Source organism: Electrona antarctica (genome assembly GCF_951216825.1).
Source record: "Electrona antarctica genome assembly, chromosome: 2".
Taxonomy (NCBI): Eukaryota; Metazoa; Chordata; class Actinopteri; order Myctophiformes; family Myctophidae; genus Electrona; species Electrona antarctica.
In genome coordinates this window covers 13,713,590-13,736,250 of record NC_136807.1, presented here as the reverse complement: position 1 = coordinate 13,736,250, position 22,661 = coordinate 13,713,590, and the positions used below count along the sequence as shown (strand labels likewise).

At 43.9% G+C, this 22,661-nt stretch overlaps 2 protein-coding genes across 3 annotated transcripts in view; both read left to right on the top strand.

Moving 5' to 3' along the window:
* Positions 1-2,599, top strand: part of usp19 (ubiquitin specific peptidase 19) — a 60,626-nt gene extending 58,027 nt beyond the window's left edge. Inside the window, exons 28-29 of one of the 2 annotated variants that reach the window (XM_079496072.1) lie at positions 655-721; positions 1,050-1,177. In XM_079496072.1, the coding sequence (XP_079352198.1) occupies positions 655-721; positions 1,050-1,057 (75 nt within the window). In that variant the 3' untranslated portion in view covers positions 1,058-1,177. Of the gene's footprint in view, positions 1-654; positions 722-1,049 lie in introns of both variants that reach the window. The other variant, XM_079496071.1, reaches the window with a different exon arrangement.
* A 4,477-nt stretch (positions 2,600-7,076) lies between these two features.
* Positions 7,077-22,351, top strand: LOC306917877 (uncharacterized protein). The gene is made up of 6 exons (XM_079496001.1): positions 7,077-7,505; positions 11,408-11,580; positions 12,727-12,960; positions 15,059-15,219; positions 16,010-16,142; positions 18,764-22,351. The coding sequence occupies exons 1-6, from the start codon at positions 7,199-7,201 to the stop codon at positions 18,938-18,940; spliced, it is 1,185 nt and encodes a 394-aa protein (XP_079352127.1). The 5' UTR covers positions 7,077-7,198; the 3' UTR covers positions 18,941-22,351.
* Positions 22,352-22,661: the final 310 nt, after the last annotated feature.

Sequence of the window (22,661 nt, the reverse complement as noted above, 5' to 3'; positions counted from 1 at the left end):
CCTGACATCTCAACCACTTTAACCCGCTTGTCTCTATTTTGGGCAGGTCATTAATAGTTGACATTTTTCCAAAATGTTTTGCAAATGGGGCTTACGGTGGTTAAGACTCGGAATTGCTCAAAGACGTGCTCTTTCTTTGGGTGTTGTGTTGTGTTGGTTGTGTGTTGTATGTAGTCGTTTGTGTTAAAATGGGTCTCAGGGAAATCTCACTACTTTCTGCTATCGAGGCAAGTGTACTTGCTGTTCGTTCTTAACTGAGTGCACTTTACTATAGGCTTCACTCAAATTATGCAACCGCGAGTTCATCTAGTTTCACTGTGTTTTATGTCTTGCACTAAATCTGCGTGAGTGTAAAGCAGACCGTATAACATGTTTAGGTGCCCTGTTTTAAAAATCAGGAGAAGGTTAACATTTTAGAACGTTTATTTTTATTATTTTTTCTCATGGTTTTGATGAATCCTGTTTTCTCTCTCCAATGGGCCTGCTTCATGAAAGGCTATAGAAACTGTGCAAATGAAGGCTATTTAAACATACCAGTCATAAAGCAGTCTGTTATTATTTGGATTGTCGTGATTTGAGTTGTATTATAGGGATCCTTGAAGATCCTTTTTTAGCTGTAATTTAATCAAGCTCTTCCCTATGTATTATCCTCAGGACACTCCCGAGGTGCTTTATGTAAAAACAGAAGGCCAAGCGCATTCACTTCCTTGTAATAACACATGTAGGTACATGCGACTCCATCCAAATGCTGGTCTCTAACAGATACAAAAGCATTGTACTGCTTTTTGAAAATAAAACCCCTACCCTTAAATGTTCTCATTTGTTTCATTGTCATTTACACGAAGGAGCTCTTTCTTGGGTGGATGCTGAAAGATCCTTTTCAAACGTTAACCCCATTTGTTATCAAACGACTTGAGAGCATATTCTCTGTGGGGTCTTTTGTGACATCCCTGGACCGGGTAACGTCTCCCTAGAGTGGGAGGAAAAGAAGGAGGGGTGGGGTGGGAGGCAACTTGCATTCTTTATTGTAACGCTGATTTATTTTACAGGCTTCTAGCCAGACACTCTATGGGACAGACCTGGACCCCGAAGGCCCTCCGACGCTGACCCCAGAGGTTCCCGCTGACCTCTTCGCCCACTCCGGGGAGTGTGGCTCTCCGTCCTACAGCAACATGGAGGAGGTGGACTAACGAAGGCAGAGCTTCTAGAACGTTCCAGGGCTCGGGGCCTTGGGTGGAGATTTACCAGCCGACATGATCTCTGCAGGGACGATGGTGGACACAAGTGCCCCTTGGCTAAAATTTAAAAAAAGACTTCCAAGCTTACTAATTCATGGGCATCTTCTAGGGTGTTCCAACCACGGTGCAATGCTTGAAGTTCTCGAGGTAGTCAGTCAGGGGGAAATGGACTGTGTGCTTTTTACACTTGCTCATGAAAGATCTTCAGACCATGCAACAGATGAAACAGGGACACAATATGCTAACTAGACCCCCACTGACCTGTATTGCTGAACTCACATTTTATTGATCTTCATATACAATTATGTATAATGGCCCATTGATACAGACTTCCAAGCTGTATAGGTAATAAATAATCATGCAATGCCACATAGAAGCTCTAACACACTCCTGTTGCCCTCCACACACACACACACACACACACACCCCCCGAGCTCCTCGTTGCTGCTCACTATGAAATTATGTTATTGGGGTTTACACACCACACCAGTTTGCCACTGACAAATGCACCTTTTTGGTCTGGTTATCGGCTAGCCCCTTTCGGGGACGCTCGGTTACCCTTTTCTGTATTTTGGACGGCGGTACCACCGAGGGTCCCGAACGGGGCTGGTTATTGGGCTGGTTACGTATTATTAAGACCTCTAGTAATGTTGACCAGACCAAGCTGTTTTCTTTTGTGAAGGAATGGCAATGTAATGTTCTGGATAAATAAAACGATGCCATTGAACAAGCTACTGTTGGTCATTTGGGAAAATATGCATTGAGAAAATGTGGGGGAGTGCGAGTGTAGTGTTTGTGTGTGTGTGTGTGTGTGTGTGTGTGTGTGTGTGTTTTGCTTAGTTTTTCTTTTCTTTTTTGTTTTTTTACTTGAGGTCTGTTGTGTTTTGTTTTCTGTAATCAGGATTTAAATTGTAGCAATTGATGTAAAATAACAAAACCAGTTACGTGTATGCAGGCATAATCGTCGTCTTTCCACACAGAGGGCACACGATTATAGTCTTTCATAAAACTACTTTGTTCGACTTATTTTACTTTTAGTTGACTCTTGTGTTCCCTTTTGTACTTCGTTGTAGTCATTCAGTCCTGTGGATGCGATCTTAAAGGCTTGGTATACACTGAAATGTGCATGACTGCATGTTCATACACACCATAGTCTCGTATCAAATACTGTCCTCTTCTGATTCTGCATTTCTTCATTTCTGTTTGAGTGACATGTCTCGTACATCCCCCCCCCTTTGTATCGGACTGCATATATAATGTGGGGATCATTAAGAATGCTGCTGTGAATATGATATAAATGGCTAATATAAATAAAAAACATTTTGGAGAAGTGCTGACATTGGGCACTTTTTCTGTCTGAAGTCGCATCCTGACATGGTTGGATACCCCTCTCTTCTCATCTCGACATAATTTATATTTATAATGCATTTTATATTTGAAACAAATCTCAAAGTGCTACAAGCAGAAATAAAAATCACACCTGTGTGAACTGAGTGGTGTAAGGTATTATATAGCCTGATCAGCTGTGGTCTGATGTAATGTAATCACACCCATGTGAACTGAGTGACCATAGCAACCATGCTCATTTTTGAGTGGTGTAAACCACTCCTACAACTGGCTTTTGTGTGCATAAAAAAATGACCATGGTTGCTATGTTCAAAATAATTTCTGACGTAATTAAATCACACCCGGGTGAACTGGATGACCGTAGCAACCGTGGTCATTTTCTCTGCGCAAAAAAAGCCAGTTGTGAAATCACATCCGGGTGTGATACATACATTTATCAAAAATGATAGCTTTTTTTACTTAACATATTTTGTGTGATTTCATTACGTCAGACATTACGTCAGACCACAGCTGATCATGCTATATAAAACCTTACACCACTCAGTTCACACGGGTGTGATTTTTTTTGGTACGAACAGACAGACAGACAAACTAACAAAGCCAGTTGTAGGAGTGGTTTACACCACTCAAAAACATTTTGTGATCACCTAAACAGCTAAAAGGTCAAAAGAAGCACAGAGGGCATCTTAATTGTCCATCTAGTCAAATGCCTTGCTAAAAAGGAAGGTCTTTAGTCCCTTTTTAAAAGCATCTAGGGACTGTGGTGCTCTCGGGTGGTCGGGGAGGGCATTCCACAGCCGAGGAGCAGCTGAGCAGAAGGCCCGGTCGGTCCCCCATGGTGGAGAGTTTTGTCTTTGTGCTTTTGAGTGTGTTTGATGTACCAGAGCAGGTGGAGTAGGGGGGACGTATGTGTGTTTGATGTACCAGAGCAGGTGGAGTAGGGGGGACGTATGTGTGTTTGATGTACCAGAGCGGGTGGAGTAGGGGGGCCGTATGTGTGTTTGATGTACCAGAGTGGGTGGAGTAGGGGGGACGTATGTGTGTTTGATGTACCAGAGCGGGTGGAGTAGGGGGGACGTATGTGTGTTTGATGTACCAGAGCGGGTGGAGTAGGGGGGCCGTATGTGTGTTTGATGTACCAGAGCAGGTGGAGTAGGGGGGACGTATGTGTGTTTGATGTACCAGAGCGGGTGGAGTAGGGGGGACGTATGTGTGTTTGATGTACCAGAGCGGGTGGAGTAAAGTAAGTAAGTAAGTACATTTTATTTATAGAGCACTTTTCAAAACAGTGTTACAAAGTGCTGTACAACAAGGTAAAACAATCATGTTAACAATAGAAGATAAAACATTGAAATGCAAATAAAACAAGTAGAGATACATCAACAATAAGAGGTAAAATATTGAAAAGCAAATAAATCAAGTAAAAATACATCATAAAATAAAGTGCTGACGAAATAAAAACGTTTTTAGCAAGTTCTTAAAACCGTCGACAGACTCTGCATTCTTTAATACAAAGGGCAGGGCATTCCACAAAGTGGGGGCAACCACTGCAAATGCACGGTCACCCTTTGTTTTGAGCCTAGTTGCTGGAATGGACAGAAGGCCTTTATCAGAGGACCTGAGTGAACGTGTATTTGGCTTTGAATGCAGTAGTTCAGAAATGTAAAGTGGAGCCAGTCCGTGTAATGCCTTATAAGTTATTAAGAGAATTTTGAAATTAATCCTGGATTTGACTGGCAACCAATGGAGTGCAGCAAGCACGGGAGTAATGTGAGATCTGCGGTGTGTGTTTGTGAGAATCCTGGCAGCTGTATTCTGTACTAGTTGAAGTTTATGGATTGAGGAGGAACTGAGGGTAGTGTAGAGACCGTTACAATAGTCGAGGCGGGAGGAGATGAAAGCATGAATGATTTTTTCTAAGTCTTGGGGAGTGAGTACTGGTTTGATTTTTGAGATGTTACAAAGGTGAAAGAAACAGGACTGGGTGACCTTTTTAACATGGGATTCCAGGTTCATGCGGTTGTCGAAGAGGACACCCAGATTTCTAGCGGAATCGCTTATGTTGGATGCCAGAGGGCCTAGGGAGAGCCGTACGGCATTGGAGATGCTTTCAGGGCCTATGATTAAGATCTCTGTTTTGTTGGAATTTAGCTGGAGGAAGTTTTGGGCCATCCAATTATTGATTGCTGAGAGACAATCACGTAAGGTAGATAGTTTATCAATGTCTTTTTGCTTGAAAGAAAAATAAAGCTGGGTGTCATCGGCGTAGCAATGATAGGCAACGCCTTCGAAGCTATTTATCAGAGCACCAAGGGGTAGCATATAAAGGGAAAAAAGAACTGGACCCAGAATAGAACCCTGGGGTACCCCACATGTCAAGGGGGTGGAGGACGAGACATAACTATCAACGGCGACAGCGACGCTTCTCCCAGATAAATAGGAGGAGAACCAGTTTAAGGCCAGACCACTTAACCCCACCCACTGATGGAGCCTCTGGAGGAGGATGGAGTGGTCTATTGTATCGAACGCCGCAGTTAAATCCAGCAATAGTAGTACTGTACATTCACCGACATCAGACTTCATAATAATGTAATTTGAGACTCTAATCAGTGCAGTTTCAGTACTGTGTTTCTGGCGGAAACCAGACTGAAATTTATCGAGAATGTTATTATGGTTGAGATGATGAACTAGTTGGTTGCAGACAACCTTTTCCAAGACCTTGGAGATGAATGGGAGTTTAGAGATGGGCCTGTAGTTACTGTGGATTAGTGGGTCGAGGTTTGTTTTTTTCAGGAGGGGTTGGATGATTGCATGTTTAAAGTTATCGGGTACACAGCCAGAGGAGATAGAGCTGTTGATAATGGACAAAATATAGGGACTTAGGCTGTTAACAACTGATTTTAGAAGTGTGGTGGGGATAATGTCAACAGGACTAGAGGAGGGGTGCATGTGTGAGACAATAGGTAGAAGTTCCTCTAGGGAGATTGTACTAAAGTTACAGAGTAAGGGAACTGGAGGAGGGACTGGGGGGGGGGGGGGGGGGGGGCAACAGTAGTGGTGGAGGGAAATGCTATATTTGACCGTATATGGTTTACTTTATCTAGAAAGAATGATGAGAATAGCTCGCAGTCGTTGTCAGAGTATACAGGAATATGGGGAGGAGCGGGGTTAACCAAGGTGTTAATAACAGAAAAAAGAATTTTAGGTTTGTTAGGGGAGTAGGGGGGACGTATGTGTGTTTGATGTACCAGAGCGGGACGTACAGTATGCAGTAGAAGGACTTGGGAGTGTCAAAACGCAACATCTAAATACATTCACTGGTGTTTAGGCTATAACGCAGGGGTTCTCAACATGGGGGTCGCAACCCCTCGGGGGTTCCTGGAATTATTTTGGGGGGGTCCCCAAATTATTTAACAAAATAATAACTTTTGTAACTGAATGGCTGGAAATGGAAATTTAGAGATTACAGTATACACATAGTACATGCATAAACTAATCCTTAATGATTGTATCTGGTTTCAGTATTTATATATGATGTATTTTCTCTATTGTTAAGGTTATTGTAGCGGTCAACTTGTATTGGTGGTGGGGAGGGGGGCGGGGTTGGGCGGGGGTCGCGAGTAGGGGTGTGCTGAAATATCGATATGGCGATATATATCAATATGTCCTCCCGCGATAAATAATCCATATTGATTATTAAAATATCGATATACATTTTTTTTTTTTTTATACATTTGAAATGTTGTTCATAATGAAGTGATGAACATGTTTAGAAAAGGAGGAAATGACAGCTAAAATAAAGCAAATCCCACTCTCAGATTCCACAGCAACCAGAAGTACTGAATTACTGGATGGTGATTTGCCCAAAGTCTCCAAACAGCTTTGTGGGAATACAAAATGCTGAATTTTTTCCGTTCCAAGTATTTTGTAGTTGCAGATATCGTGATATATCGTTGATGAAATTTCATACAATATATCAATATATCGCAAATATCGCAATATATCGAATATCGTGATATTATCGTTATCGAGGGCCTAATATCGCAATATATATCATATCGTGAGGAACCCATATCGTCCCACTCCTAGTCGCGAGACGTGGCCAAAGCAGTTCCGGGGGTCCCCAGCCAAAAACGTTGAGAACCCCTGCTATATAACGGTTAACGGATGCTTGAGAAATCCAGAGGTTCAGCAACTCAGCATCTTTTTGGGGCATGTGAGTTAGCCTTTTCCCATGTCTGGAGCAACCTAAATTAGTGACCGTAGGCATCCACCAGTCAATCGTTTCATATTAATGAGTGTTGTGCATGCACTAGAAGTTAATCGTGAATCGATTCATTGCCTGTTAATAAATCAATCAATCAATTAATCAATCCTAGTCAGTTGCACGCATAGACATATACAAACCAGCAGAGGGCGCGCTTCTCTGCTATCTGGTAGAAATACAAAAAACCAACAACAACACAACAGCTGAGGAAGAAGAATGAGGAAGTTAACCTAACCATGAGTCGAATGGAGGCGAAAAGCCGGTCGGACCACCGAGATCACTGTCTGTGATCACCGCTAATCTCATTCCAAAAACTCAATCTAACGTATATCGTCTCCTCTCCAGCATGGCAGATTATTGCGGTAAGAAGGAGATCGGCGACCATCCGGGTAAAGATATAGAAAACGGGGGGACAACCCTGCAGTGCCAGGGCGCTGGTGATGATGATGATGATCGTAATGTCACGCAGCCATCGTGTACAGTTCCTCCTGGACCATTAATGTGTGTGAATGTCGTCAGGAGGAAGAAGAAGCTCGTTCTTCACGTGGATCTGAACAACACCGTCCTGGTGTCGGACGCCGTGACGGGACAAGGGACCGTAGCGGCTCTGGAGTACTTCCTCACCAGTGTGACCTGGGGACGGATGGACAAAGGTATACACGTCTATATTTGTATATTCTTCTGTTCTTCGGCTATAGAAGTGTATATTTGTACGTCTCTAAATGTTTTTTTTTGTTGATGAATTGAACAAGGTGGACCCTCTTGTAAACAAGTGTAACTGCTTTATGGTGTCGTCCACTCACAGTTGACAGTTTTTGTGTTGAGTTGTAGTGCTTGAAATGTACTTAGCCCGTCTCCGGACCCCCCGGGTTGAGCTCCTTTGGACCCCTACCACGTAGGGTCCGGTATCACCGGCTTCAAGCGACATGGGATGCAATCTGATTTACCCTGACTTACCCCTGTGCTGCGGTGTGGGTGTCACGCTGACATATTCCAGAAGAAGCATATGAACGCTATAGGAGACAACGAACCTTCTGACCCCCCCCCCCCCGCGAACGGCTCAGAAGCCGTTAAGTATTTTTAATGTTTGTACGACCGTTTTGGCAGCTCTGAAATTCTCTCTTCGGTCCCTCCTTGTTGACATCTCGGTTGGCTAGCTGCGCCTACGAGGCGCGTAGGGAGGCGCAGCTAGCCAACCGAGATGCTGGAGGCGGTACAATGGGATGTCAACAAGAGAGAATTTCAGAGCTGCCAAAACGGTCGTACAAACATTAAAAATACTTAACGGCTTCTGAGCCGTTCGCGGGGGGGGGGTTAGAAGGTTCGTTGTCTCCTATAGCGTTCATATGCTTCTTCTGGAATATGTCAGCGTGACACCCACACCGCAGCACAGGGGTAAGTCAGGGTAAATCAGATCGCTTGAAGCCGGTGATACCGGACCCTACGTGATAGGGGTCCAAAGGAGCTCAACCCGGGGGGTCCGGAGACGGGCTAGAAATGTACTGTAATTCTGCAAACTGTTACATGGGGACGGATGGACAAAGGTATAGGCTGGCTGACTCACTCAACTTTATAGTGTTTATTAGCAGACTCAGGTCCATAGGGATACATACACGGGGTTAACATACAAGAGATACAACAGGCAATAAAAATCATAACATGTACTGTATGTTGTTGTTGTTGTTGTTTTTTGTCATGTTGGTAGGTAGGCCTATATGTTTATTTTCCCTTTTTACCTCCTTTATGATGAATTCCTCTTCTGTTCTTCGGCTATATAGAAGTGTATATTTGTACGTCTCTAAATGGTTTTTTTATGAATTGAACAAGGTGGACCCTCTTGTAAACAAGTGTAGTCCTTATTGGGTCGTCCACTCACAGTTTAACAGTCTTTGTATTGAGTTTGTGCTTGAAATGTACTGTAATTCTGCAAACTGTTAATAAATATATCAATCAATCAATAGGCTGGCTGACAATGAACAACTCAACTTTAGACTGTGTAATCCCACATGTAAACAGTCTAGTACAGTGGTTCCCAAACTTTGCCCAAATTGACACTAATTAGCCCGCGGACCCCCATTTGAAAAAATACGCCAGGGACCCCATAAGAGAGGATTTTTACGGCTCTAGCAGTGATTCTCAGCCTGTTTAATTTCAAGCACCCCCAGGTTTGACATGCATTAGTCTACGGACCCCCATTGAATGGCATTTCTATCTCTGGGAGCCCCAATTTATATTGAAAAATCAATGTTAATTTAACTCTTGGTTCCATTTGTTCACTCTCTGAGTTACAGACCCATAAGGGTCCATTTGGTTCCTAACTATCATTTAGCTGGGGACCCCCTGGAACTCCCTCAAGGACCCGTCTAGATTCTATAGGTCTGTGGTTTTCAACCCATTATTTATTTGGTATTTGAGCCACACACGGACCACCAGTTGATGGTTTAGCCCCTCAGACCCAAAGTATGTTGTCATCATTGGATAAGACTTTGTCCACATTTCCATGCTGTATTGATAATAGCTGCAGCTATAATATGATTTATAAGTGAGACATTTTGTGTAATGTGTTCAAAAATGTTTAATTCTATGCCAACAACAACATAGCACTACCTACCAATTCCATAGTACTGGCTAGCCGCAATTTGCAACTCTAGGTTTTTTTTTATAATGGGATGAATTTAGAGTTGCAATACCCTCCATTGACTCCCCATTCATCCAATTTGCTTTTGCGATCTGCTTGTATTAAACAACGTTAAACTCACCAACATTGCAGCTCTAGGCGAAGCTTGAATTATCCTCTTTCAATCTGCCAAACTTGCTTTTGTTTCATAAAAATCCACCGTAGACATGTTATGAGCTACTTTCTGTCAAGAAATTCTGTGCAGGTGATTATTTTTCTAAGTGTTGGAGTTTGGAAGCACTCGTTTTTATTAACGGGTCGCGCTGCTGCCTCCTGCATTATGTGCAAATTTGAAACGGGTGGTACGCAGGGCCGTTCAGTGACTTTGACGAGTGCTTCCAAACTCCAACACTTAGGAAAATAATCACCTGGACAGAATGTAGTTGACAGAAAGTAGCTCTACGGTGGATTTTTATGAAACAAAAGCTTGGCAGATTGAAAGAGGATAATTCAAGCTTGCCCTACAGCTGCAATGTTGCTGAGTTTAACGTCGTTTAATACAAGCAGATCGGCAAAAGCAAATTGGATGAGTGGGGAGTCAATGGAGGGTATTGCAACTCTAGATTCATCCCATTATGAAAAAAACATCTAGAGTTGCAAATTGCGGCTAAGTAAGTACTGGGGCACCTTGTCTGTCAACCCTGTAATAGGCTTATATCTCAGACATTAATCTTTTCGTGGTGTCAGAGAGGCGGCTGAACTTGACATCAAGCTGTTTTCCTACAGCCAGATTTGGCTCAAACAAAGGATTAAATTAATTTCGCTCCTATGCCACTACTAGGCAACAAAATCTTATAATGCACACCTGGTAGGCTCTCTGAATAATAATAATAATAATAGCTTGAATTTATATAGCGCCTTTCATGAACCCAAGGACGCTTTACAAAATTACCAACAACAATCAAAGACTATATGCCATAAGCCTGAGAAAATAAGTGTCTTTTCAAGGCAGCCTTAAAAGAGTCCAGTGTTGGAGCATGGCGAATCTCTATTGGAAGAGAGTTCCACAGGGTGGGGGCTGCCACACTGAACGCTCTGTCCCCGAAGGTTCGCTTGACTGCCTTGGGGACAGAGAGGAGGTCCATGTTTGTGGACCGCAGGTTCCGTGTCACAGGAGGTTTATGGAGGAGGGCTGAGAGGTACTGTGGAGCCAGGGCATTTTGACATTTGTAGGGAGAAGTAGGAGTTTATAATTGATACGAAACTTGACAGGAAGCCAATGCAGTTGTTTGAGGGTGGGGGTGATGTGCTGCCAAGGCTTGGTGCGGGTGAGAACTCTGGCAGCTGAGTTTTGGACATACTGCAGCCTGTCCAGGTACTTGTTTGGGACCCCAAACAGGACTCCATTGCAGTAGTCCAGACGGGAGGTAACAAACGCATGGATGAGGGTCTCGGCCACGGAGTCGGAGAGTGAAGGGCGGAGTCTGGAGATGTTCTTAAGGTGGTAGAATGCTGATTTGGTTATGGATTTGATATGTGACTGGTAGGAGAGGGTTGAATCCAGAATGATGCCCAGGTTGCGGACTTCCAGAGATGGACTTATGGAACTGCCATCAACCTGAAGCAGGAAAGGTCCAATTTTATGGAGCAGTGCCTCTGAGGCTCCTATGCCACTAAAATGTGGACGTGCATATCTGTATGTCTTTAAATATTCTGATGAATTGAAAATGGAGGACCCTGATGTAAACAAGTCTTGGTGCTTTTTCTGGTTTCGTCCTCATAGCAGTTTTTGTTTTGACGTCACTTGTGAGCAATCGTTTGAAATGTACCCATTCTACATACTGTGAATACAATACAAATGTCAATCAAGTCACACACTCATTCATGGCCACTTTCTTTTGCTCTCCCCCCCCCCCCCCCCCCCCCCCCCCTACACAGGGAAATGGGAATGGCTCAGCGACTCCCCCTCCTTGCTCCCGCCCTGTGAGGGTGCCGTCAGCTACTACTCCCAGTTTGGACGGGTGCCAGGTTTCACGTCTGCGGCGGGCCGACGTTTCCGGGCCATTCTGGACGAGCACTTGGAGCTTCTTCGATGGCCCGAGGGTTTGGAGGCAAGAAAGACACCTCAGATTAGGACACCAAGCGCGCTGCTGGTTGTCAGCTGGTGGCTCATTTAGAATGGATTTAGTAGGGTGGGCAACTTTGATGATGGAGAGGGCCACTATATTTCACCACTCACTCCAGAGGGCCACTATAGTTCCACACTCACTCCAGAGGGCCACTATAGTTCACCACTCACTCCAGAGGGCCACTATATTTCACCACTCACTCCAGAGGGCCACTATATTTCACCACTCACTCCAGAGGGCCACTATATTTCACCACTCACTCCAGAGGGCCACTATATTTCACCACTCACTCCAGAGGGCCACTATATTTCACCACTCACTCCAGAGGGCCACTATATTTCACCACTCACTCCAAAGGGCCACTATAGTTACACACTCACTCCAGAGGGACACTATAGTTCCACACTCACTCCAGAGGGACACTATAGTTCCACACTCACTCCAGAGGGACACTATATTTCCACACTCACTCCAGAGGACCACTATATTTCCACACTCACTCCAGAGGGCCACTATATTTCACCACTCACTCCAGAGGGCCACTATATTTCACCACTCACTCCAGAGGGCCACTATATTTTACCACTCACTCTAGAGGGCCACAGTATAAATGAATGAATAGTTTATTTTGATCTTTTTCAGTGCAACCTTACAAGAATCATTTTTCTTTTCACGTGATCGAAAAGGTATAGGCAGAAGCTTATAGCTTATTTATGCCTATCCTTATTGCATTTTGTTACATATTAACAACAAAAAATAAACGGGGGAAAAAACATCCAATCCATCAATCATTCCCTTTTACCAGCAGGGAGACGAGGATCTGTCGGTGCGAGGGGAGGATGGACGCCTGTACCACTGGATGTTAATGTCTGTCTGTCCGTCTGTCTTCTCCCTACAGGGAGACGAGGATCTGTCGCCTGTACCACTGGATGTTGATGTCTGTCTGTCCATCTGTCTTCTCCCTACAGGGAGACGAGGATCTGTCGCCTGTACCACTGGATGTTAATGTCTGTCTGTCCGTCTGTCTTCTCCCTACAGGGAGACGAGGATCTGTCGGTGCGAGGGGAGGACGGACGCCTGTACCACTGGATTTTAATACCTGTCTGTCCGTCTGTCTTCTCCCTACAGGGAGACGAGGAGCTGTCGGTGCGAGGGGAGGACGGACGCCTGTACCACTGGATCCTCCCGTCCTTCTTCCAGCTGCTCAGAGACCTGGTGGGGGAGGAGGGGGAGGAGGAAGGGCCAGAGTTCGCCGTGCTGTTCCGGACCTTCGGCTCGGACCTTCCCCGCGTGCTGAACGCCGTGTCCAGGGCGCTGACGCAGGGGACACACCCGCTGTTCCCCGACCTGCCCGACCTCAAGGTATAGTCAGAGCCATCTAATAAGAGTTACGATATTGTGGGGACAGAAACCGAGCGCTCGAGCGCTGTTCATGCAAGCCTGAACTGAGACAAGCTGGAGTTTGAAATACATTCGTTTTCAACGAGGGCGGTGCAAATATCAGCAATTTTAGGCATGTGTGCAACATGCCCAACTGTTTTAAAGTATTGTACAGTAACGGCTAAAGTCTGTTTTGTAGTAATCGTACAACATAAACATTACAGTCTAAAATAAAGGGATTTAAGATCATTACTGCTGGTCTGTTGCCTGCCCTGGGTCCAATGCATTTCTGCCTACTTCCGGTCCAGGACTCTATTTGTTGTCCCCATTAATCTCAATAGAAGTCTATGTAGAAGAGCCTCCATTGGACTGGCCCCATAGTTTTCGTAACTCTGTCTTACTCTATGGCTCTGAAGGTAGTAGCATGGATTAAAGATGCAGTGCAGTTTTTCATGCGTTTTATGAGGTGACAGTACTTCATTCGAGCACCTTAGTTGGTGTGGTTCCCTTTGTATTTACGGTTTCTTCCTGGAGGCTGAAACCTTGACAGTCAAACGTGCCAATGAAAGAAAAGTCATGGCACTCCATCTTTAAAGTTCTCAGTCGCCACAACTGATTTCAGTCATTTGGATTCTTAGCCTTAACCGAAAATAGGCTAATCTACAAGTTTACAACACGTCACGCTTGTGTAGATTGAGCCTATTTTCAGTTATTAGTCATTTATTGTCTTCCAGAAAACCCTAACGATCTCAGATATTTCATAACGGCAATTGTTAACGCCTGGTTAGCTGTAAGGCTACCAAAACATCATCATTTTATGAGATATTAGGACTTGGCCTATAGCAACATTTTGACCTATTTTCGTTTTTTCATTTGCTGCTTTCTTTCGTTTTAGCGATTTTATCTATTTTTGACAGGGGGCGGGGGCATTCGAACATGGGGCTAAATACGTCCTTTTTTACAAAATGTTATGGTGATTTCTTTAGTAATATTTACTATAGATCACAGGATTTACTGAATGTGAAGGTAGAGGATGCCATACTGTGTGTCGTAGGCTCAATTGTTAAATTGTCACATTTAATGGATTCCGTGATCTTTTGTGGCAGGATATAATTTCTTGGGGTCTAGTAGGATAAAAAATAAATCACCATATGTTTATGTAAAAAATAAATACATATTTAGGGCCATGTTCGAATGAATGAAAGCAGCAAATGAAAAACGATTAACACTCATCTTTTACTTTCTCTAATAACTTTCTCTAAAACATGAACCGTGGTTGGAAAAAAAATAAAGTTGTCCTTTAAGGTTATTGTTATATAAAATTGTCAGTCACATGCAGCAACTGAGCGCTCTCCTTTCATATGCTTTTCATCCCTATATGTGACGCATACGGGAAGCACACAGTCAGCCAGTTGCACAGGTGTTGAAACTGATTGCTCTTTTATAAGGGAAAGGGCAATTGTCTTGCAATAACATGAAAGAGCGCTTTGTGGCTTATCATCTTTATGCAGCTTGCAGTTAGTTTTCTTTTTTTTGTGTTGAGTGTTTTGACTTCTCTTTTCAACAATTTCTCTCCCGTTCTTTTAGGTTTAGGTTTGTCAACGGGGAGAACTGCCGTCCTCCTCCTCCTTACTTACGCGTTTCATGAGAAACCTGGCAGCAGTTTTTAGAACGTAGCTTAATCCATTAAGACCTGAGACCAGATTCTACAAAATGTCTTCTAAATCCCAACAGTTTTCTTTTATGCTATGTTTCTACGTATGTCAGTGATTCTCAAACTACCCGGTATGTCATGTCAAGGACCCCAAAGATTATATGTAAATGGCCACCGGAACCCCATCTGAAAATATGTTGTTCCAGCAGGGGCGTAGCTTGTAGATCTGCTATTTTTCCATAAAACCATAAACTAATGGTTGAAGTGGTTAAAAGCTACAAGGTGACACACTGGGTGCGTGCTCAGGTCTAAATGGGATAAGTAATTTCAAAGAAGTCTGCCTTTGTTCTACTCCGATAACCGAACTCAAACTAAAAGGCCTCGTCCTCTTAACTATGCCCACTTGCTCTTCTTCTCCCCCCTCAGCTCCGCGTGAACTCGACTCCGGGCAAGATCCGCTGCACTAAGAAGTGTGTGGTTTTAAGCAGGGCTGAGGAGCGCGTGTCGACGCATGGCGGAGAGAGAGGCCTGTACCAGTACCTGAGCTCAGTCCATGGACTGGGAGGATTCCAAGACCACTTTGACTGGTACGGACAACACACCTGTAATGCTGTAGTGCTGCAGCGGGCAACTCACTATAGCTGCAACAGTTCGTCAAACTAATCGATTTAACACTTTTGACCGTGTAATTAGTTTATCTTTAACCCCCTTTGATTGCGGGTGTTTTTCACCAACCTTTGAAGAATCACCCGGTATTGTGCGTCGTTCCATTCCACCCACGGGTTGCCCATGGTTATTTAATCCATTAAATCATAACGCCCGGCGATTTATAGTAGCGGAGCACTTTTACCGACGGACCGGATGTTATCCCGGATGTGGCTGGAGCAGCTAAATGTAGCCAAAACACTCTAGAGTCGATCGACAACAACGGGAGGTATGATTAAATCTACCGCGACTAGCGACTGGACCGCGGTGGGCCATCTAACACATGATCTTTGCTTAGAATTAGACGTTATGATTTAGATCAAGAGTTATTAACGTTTTAAGATTTTCGGTCTCGTCGGCTAAACAGGAACATTTTCGATGACGTCCCACTGTTGCGCAACATCGAGTGTTGCGCAACAGGCGCTCCCAGCCTGTGGAGCGATGCGATCGGTTTTGATATCAATAGCCTCCGTCTTTTTGATCAATCTTCGTCCTGGGCGCTGGGTGTTACTAATCGAAAGGACGGTGAACTTCGTCCTGGGCGATCGAGAGATTGTAGATAATATTTTTGTTTTGTAAATGGTTTTCTGTGTCAGACTATGCACCGGTTGTGTCTCTTTCATGGCTTCCCCCCTCAATAACCCTCATCAATCTTCCGTGCGTTCTCTGCAGGTGGGCCAAGAACACGTACTCCATCCTGGGAGGGAAGCCGCTGTGGGTGGACCCCTTTGACCCACACGTTCAGCACATCTTCATAGACGACAACATCAGGCAGAATGACCAGGACACCATCGTCCATCCCAGGGTACACACTTACCTGCACTGTTCCATTGATCTGATATGATCGACTGTGGCTCAGGAGGTAGAGCAGGTCTTCCAATGATCCATGGGTCGGCGGTTCGAATCCCGGCTCCTCCTGTCTACATGTCGAAGTGTCCTTGGGCAAGACATTGAACCCCAAATTGCTCCCGATGTGCTGGTTGGTACCTTGCAGGGTTTCCGCCGCAATCGGTGTATGAATGTGTGTGTGTGAATGTGTGTGTGTGAATGGGTGAATGTAAAGCGCCTTGGATGAAGGTGCTATATAAATGCACCATTTAACATTTATATGATATATATCTCTGCTGTCGGGAAGAAACCACGTAACTCCATTTCTTTCTCCATAAATCAGTGCTATCGAACCAATGGAAAGTAGTAAAAAACGCTTAACTCCATTGTACCCTCCAACTGTCTGCTAAAGCAGCTAATGCGAGTCATCAAATCGTTATGTATTTCACACTACATGAGTCTTTAAAAAAAAAATTACTGTCATTATATCGTTGTGGCTTTCACACTAAACGATTGATCACAGACTAGGCATCACAAACTGCGAGAGTTCACCAAGATGCGATCCAGACCCGATCGGCTATACAAATCATTTGTTTTTTATTCCAATTCATTTTGACATCTCACGCACGTGCAGGATGCCGTGATACAAGCGCGAGACCGACACAGGACACCTCTCTCTCTCTCTCTCTCTCTCTCTCTCTCTCTCTCTCTCTGCATGCCACACACACAGGATTAGCCAGGCTACACAGGGCGAAATGTTTGTGATAGCGTGTAGCCTACGTGGGCTGCAGTGAGACAGGACATTACATCTTGATTTTCATGAATTAACTGGAGGTCTCTCTCCACACACACACACACACACACACACACACACAGCACACAAGGTCCAAAAGTTTGCTCCGATGCGGTTTTATCAACATTATTCAAGTGAAATGAGTTGGTACTTGGTTTTAGAGACCATTTAACCGTTTCCGTCCGTAGGACGGCTCCACACGTCCTAGGGAACCCAATCGACGCGTTCATAGGACGTGTGTCCTAGCGCATCCTCAATGATATCAGGCGAGAGAAGAATATTCTGAATTTTTTTATTATTTTTGACTGAGACTCTAAGGCACCCGTAGCTTCGCTCTGCCTTCATATTAGCTTACCGTTCGATTAGCTGTTAGCGCGGTAGAAATAATGCCTCGTCTCTCCTAATCCAGGGCGCTCTCCGTGGTTTTGATCTGATGGATATACTACGCGCTTCATTTCTTCAACATGCCTCTCGTTCAAAATATGAATGCTTTGGAGCTTCTAGCGATATAATAGACTCGAGACCAAGGTAAGGTAAGGGGGGGGGGGGGGGGGGGGGGGGAATTTACCCAAGGTATAAAGGTTATAGGCCTATATATTATCATCTGATCATCAATCGATACAGTCGACAACAGACAGACAGACAGACAGACAGACAGTGTCAGTGAGCACAGCTGTCCTGTGCTCTCATTGGCTGTAATACAGGACTTCTGGGGACGCGGTCACAACACATTTCATACTGTATGATGTCCAGTCAGCGACAGAGCCAAATATCAACCCTGCTTGATATTCAGAAACGGTCGGGAAGGCGTCAGTGAGCACCTTTATCGGCACTATATCTTCTCGCAGAGCCTTTCACACACAGCGAGCAAAACCTCGGCGGTGTACGAGCCATAACTCCACCAGCTCTCCCGCTCTCTTGAAAGTAATTAACAATATATAAGTCACAACACAAACTGAGGCAGTATTGCTTTGTTTTCAAAATATAAGGCTTTCTTCATTTCCTGAAAAATGTATATTGTTTTCTATTTTCTGAAAAATTAACATTACACAGTTTTGGTTTCTTCCCGACAGCAGAGATATGATATAGTACTTTATTGACACTTGGTGGTGAACAAACGCTATAACGCTATTTTCGTGCTTGGACACAGCCACACACACACACACACACACACACATAGCTGTCTATAGGAGTGGTTGCACCACTCAAAAATGCGCAAGAGGGGACATTTATTACAATTCTAACATGCATGCTACAGACTCGCACACTAGTGTGATTTTTACTTGAGATATTTAACCTAGCGAGAACATGGTTAATATCCATTTTCAATATGTTATAACCAGAGTGGTGTAGACTAGGAGAGTGGTGTCATTGAGGGGGCAGAAAACTGCACTTGAGCGCTGTTCATGCAGCCCTGGAGTGTGACAAGCTGGAGTTGTAAATACATTGTTTTCAACGAGGGCGGCGCAAATATCAGCAATTTTAGGCATGTGTGCAACATGACAACTGTTTTAAAGTATTGTACAGTAACCACTAAAGTCTCTGTAACGTTTATGTTGCACTATTACTACAAAAAAAACGATCTAAAATAAAGGGATTTAAGATCATTATAGCTGGGCTGTTGCCTGAGTCCAGTGCATTCTGTCAACTTCCGGTTCAGTCCCTTGTCACACTTCGCCAATAGAAGTCTATGTAGAAGAGCCGCCATTGGACTGGCCCCATGTCATAACTCATCTATACAGTGCTGTTTATAACTCTCTCTCTCTCTCTGTCTCTGCATGTGTTCCTTCATTGCCTCCCCCCAGGTCTTCCTGTCCCCGGACAGCAGTGAGACCCGTACAGCCTTCACGTCGGAGCTCTACGACATCAACCTGGTACAGAACGACCTACTGCGGGCCATCTCCGACCCGGGCTACTTCACCCAGCGCGTCCGCATCTGCCAGGCAAACTACCACACCAATGACCAACAAGGAACGGGCTAGAGCGCAGCTCCACCTCCCCTGTCCGCCCGTCCCGTCGCTCTGCCTGGCAGTCAGCCAGGACCGTCAGGCTACAGACCGTTACAAGCATTATAGCGGCCTAGATGCATTGACATTTTGGATCAGCTATTCAACAGGAATACGTACTTGGAGAGGGAGCACTATATTTATTCATTTGTAACTCTTGAGAGTGTACGAATGTAACAAAAGTGGACCCTTGCGGTTACATTTTGTACAATCTCTGAGTTAAATTTAGCACTGGAGGATTTGATGTAACTGCGAGTTTGTGATTCATATTTAACCCATTTTGGGCGGGAACCCCTTTTGGTGTTTTAAGCATTATGTTATGCTTTAGCTATTTAAAAATAGCAGATCTACAAGCTCATAGCGCGGCACCGAGTGCCGCGCTATGAGCTTGTAGGTCTGTTATTTTTGAAAAATCGTGAAAATGTAGTGCAAATGTTTGAATATATATTCTTTCAGAGCGAACGTTTTCAACTCAAATCTTTGCTTCTGGGGGGACCCTGGAACAACATATTTTCAGATGGGGGTCGGCGGCCAATTAGGCCAAGTCATAGTGTGACCGCAGGTGTAATATTTGGCACGGTCTGGATCTATGGTCCCATTCATAGAGGACCCAGCTAGCTCGTCTTGTTTAGGAAGTGAAGGTTCTAAAAGTGCATGATGCCACAACAGATTCTAGTTCTTTAAAAACCCCATCTTAAGGCAAAAATAGAAGAGCTTTAATTAACCCATTTTAGACGGGGAACCCCTTTTGGTGTTTATAGCATTATATTATACTTTTGCTATTGAGAAATAGCAGATCTACAAGCTCGTAGCGCGTAGATCTGCTATTTTTTTTAAATTGTGACAACGCGGCGCAAATCTTTGAATATATATTTTTTCAGAGCGAACGTTTTTAACTCAAATCTTTGCTTCTGCAGGGGGGGGGGTCCCTGGAACAACATATTTTCAGATGGGGGTCGGTGGCCAATTACAAATAATCTTTGGGGGTCCTTGACATGAAAATGTTTGAGAACCACTGACATAGAAACATAAGGTTTTTCAGAAAACTGTCAGGATTTTGAAGGCATTTGTAGAATGGTCCTGCAGGTCTAAATGGGTTAAGTGTCTGGGCTGTTCAGCCCAGACACTTTCATTGCATCCGACTGACAAAGCATCCGAGGCTCATTCCGATGGGAGGTAATCAGCATGGCCTTTTAAATCTTGCATCGGATGGCCTAATTGGGTTAAATTTGGGTCCAAACCCAGCAGGCCCAGTCAGTGTCACATTGGGTTACAGCGTTGCGGTCTTCAACTGCATGCCATTAGCCTCAAGCTGTGTGGTGTTCGTGTTCGTTATTCTCCTGGGCTGCTTTTCAGTTACCATATGTTTTTACAACACAGGCTCTATAGGAAATCTGTGTGTGCGTGCGTGCATGCGTGCGTGCGTGCGTGTGTGTGTGTGTGTGCGTGCGCGTGCGTGCGTGTTTAGAGCTATTTTTTTTATACACTGCTAGTAGTTAACTTAGTACTTACATGCATTTTGTTCCACAAACTGTATGCTTTATTATTATATATATATATTTTTTAAATGTTTACCTTTTAATTTATAATGGAAGTCAAATGAGGTCGGATCAGGCTGAAACCTTGCCCACATTTTGAGTCATACATACATAGTTTACATACATATAAGTCCTACATGACTGAGACTGGTGGTCACATTATGTAAGATCCACATTGGATCCACATGATTCCATTTATTTTTAGACGTGGCCATTGAGTGCAATGTTGACTTCCTTTCAGAATGGACAGGCGATACTTGAATGTGACATTAATTGTTGTTCAACGAATGGGAACACCTGACTACTGACTATGACTGAGCAACCAGAGGCTACTATAGGCTAGCCATGAGGGCGTCACTTTAGCTGGGGTGCTTGGTATCGTTTCATGTCGTATAGACTAGAGCGCCAAACGGCCAAAGTCCTGACGTCACTCGCTCATCCCCTGGTTCTGCCTGGTTCATGGAATTTCCTTATGGAGAATAACATGGTCATCTTAAAATCGTTTCATATAAGCATTGTGGTCCAAAAATAAACACGCTGTCTCGGCGTTATTGTCAGGGAGGTGTCTCTGTATCGTTTGCGACAGTCAGTCACTCATATATGATACAGTCTGTTTCTAGCGAAAATGTAACTTAATTCGGCAGCAGTAACAATAGCGTTTTCTCTCAGTCAGTTGATTCTTATGAGTGAAACGGCCGGGATGACATGTTTATTTTTCAAACGGCTATTATATGAGGCCATCTAAAATCCCCCTATGGGGATTACAATGCAAATAAAAAAGTACATGAACCCGTGGATTTGCGCCCTCTACCGATATTTACGTCAGACTTCGGTGCACAAGATGTCTTTCTTTAATACGTTTTGTAGCAGAACTGGGGGGGTTGAACAACACATTTTGGGGAGGATCTTTCAAACAAACAAAATGTCTTGTAATGCGTGCAGTGGATAACGTACAGTAGTGTCACAACATAATAAGCACAGTGTTGTGGTTATTGGTGCCTCAAGCGTTATTCATAGTCTGGATTTTCGGTGGTGAGGTGACCACCGAACTACAACATGACGTCATGAGCCGCGGTGCGCGGTGAAGAGCAAACCACCGCCACCACCCCAGCCCTTCTCTCTGTTTTTACTCACCACCGCTCAACGTTATTACAGCTCCGGTCACCTCACCACCGGAGTGGTGGTCACCTCACCACCGGAGCGGTGGTCACCTCACCACCGGAGCGGTGGTCACCTCACCACCGAAAATCCAGACTATGAATGAGCCTTTAGCCTGAGTAAACACTAGTGTAGCTAATTATTACATTAGTATACAAAATGCAGCACACGAGAGTTATCACTGTGACATTAGTATACAAAATGCAGCACACGAGAGTTATCACTGTGACAACATTTGTAATGTAATTGTAGTACACTGTAGCAATATAATTTAGACAGCTAATATACATATCATTTTGGTTTTAGACTAGTTACTAATGTCCCTCTTGTAGAATATGGCCACCATCCTTTTGACACAACTCCTTTTGAACCATTTAGAATTGCTGAATATGTGTGCAAGGTTTGTCTGAGTTTTTATTTATCATAAAATATTATTTATTTTAACGTTTTTGAGGGGAGTGCATTTTTGTGGTGGTTTGTTTGGGGTGGGGGGTTTGATAAATGGTTTTGAATTCACATCCCTTATGGTAAGGTGATTGTGGCTTTCAGTGGCTTTACTGAGAAAGGAAGAAAAAAAGGCAGTAGCGTTACAAAGTGCTTTACATAAGACTGTATAATACACGGCATCATGTTTTGTTTCATTTGATTTGATAATGAGTCTGACAGTGTGAAATAAAAATATGAGAATCAATCACAATGTCACATTGTGTAATTATGGAAAGGCCTGTTGAGTACAAGAGGTTAACAAAGGAAATGACAATCCTGGCCCTTAAGTCCTCAATATGACACACATCTGTATTCTGTAAGTATATTTGAATGTTTTCTAAATATTATTTATACACGTTTTTACTGAAGTGGAGTGAACAACCTTGTTGAGATTGTGTGTGGGATATAAGAAAGGGTTTTTAACATGTCCTGTTCTACTGTAGTTTGCAGTCTTATCCCAGTAATCAGTTAACCTTTCATTTCACTATAGCCCTAGTTACCTGACCTTTCATTGC

Coding starts and splice junctions, on each gene's coding strand:
- LOC306917877 (XM_079496001.1), top strand. CDS start 7,199: ATGGCAGATTATTGCGGTAAGAAGGAGATCGGCGACCATCCGGGTAAA. Junction 7,506..11,407: donor CTGGGGACGGATGGACAAAG/GTATACACGTCT, acceptor CCCCCTACACAG/GGAAATGGGAATGGCTCAGC. Junction 11,581..12,726: donor GATGGCCCGAGGGTTTGGAG/GCAAGAAAGACA, acceptor TTCTCCCTACAG/GGAGACGAGGAGCTGTCGGT.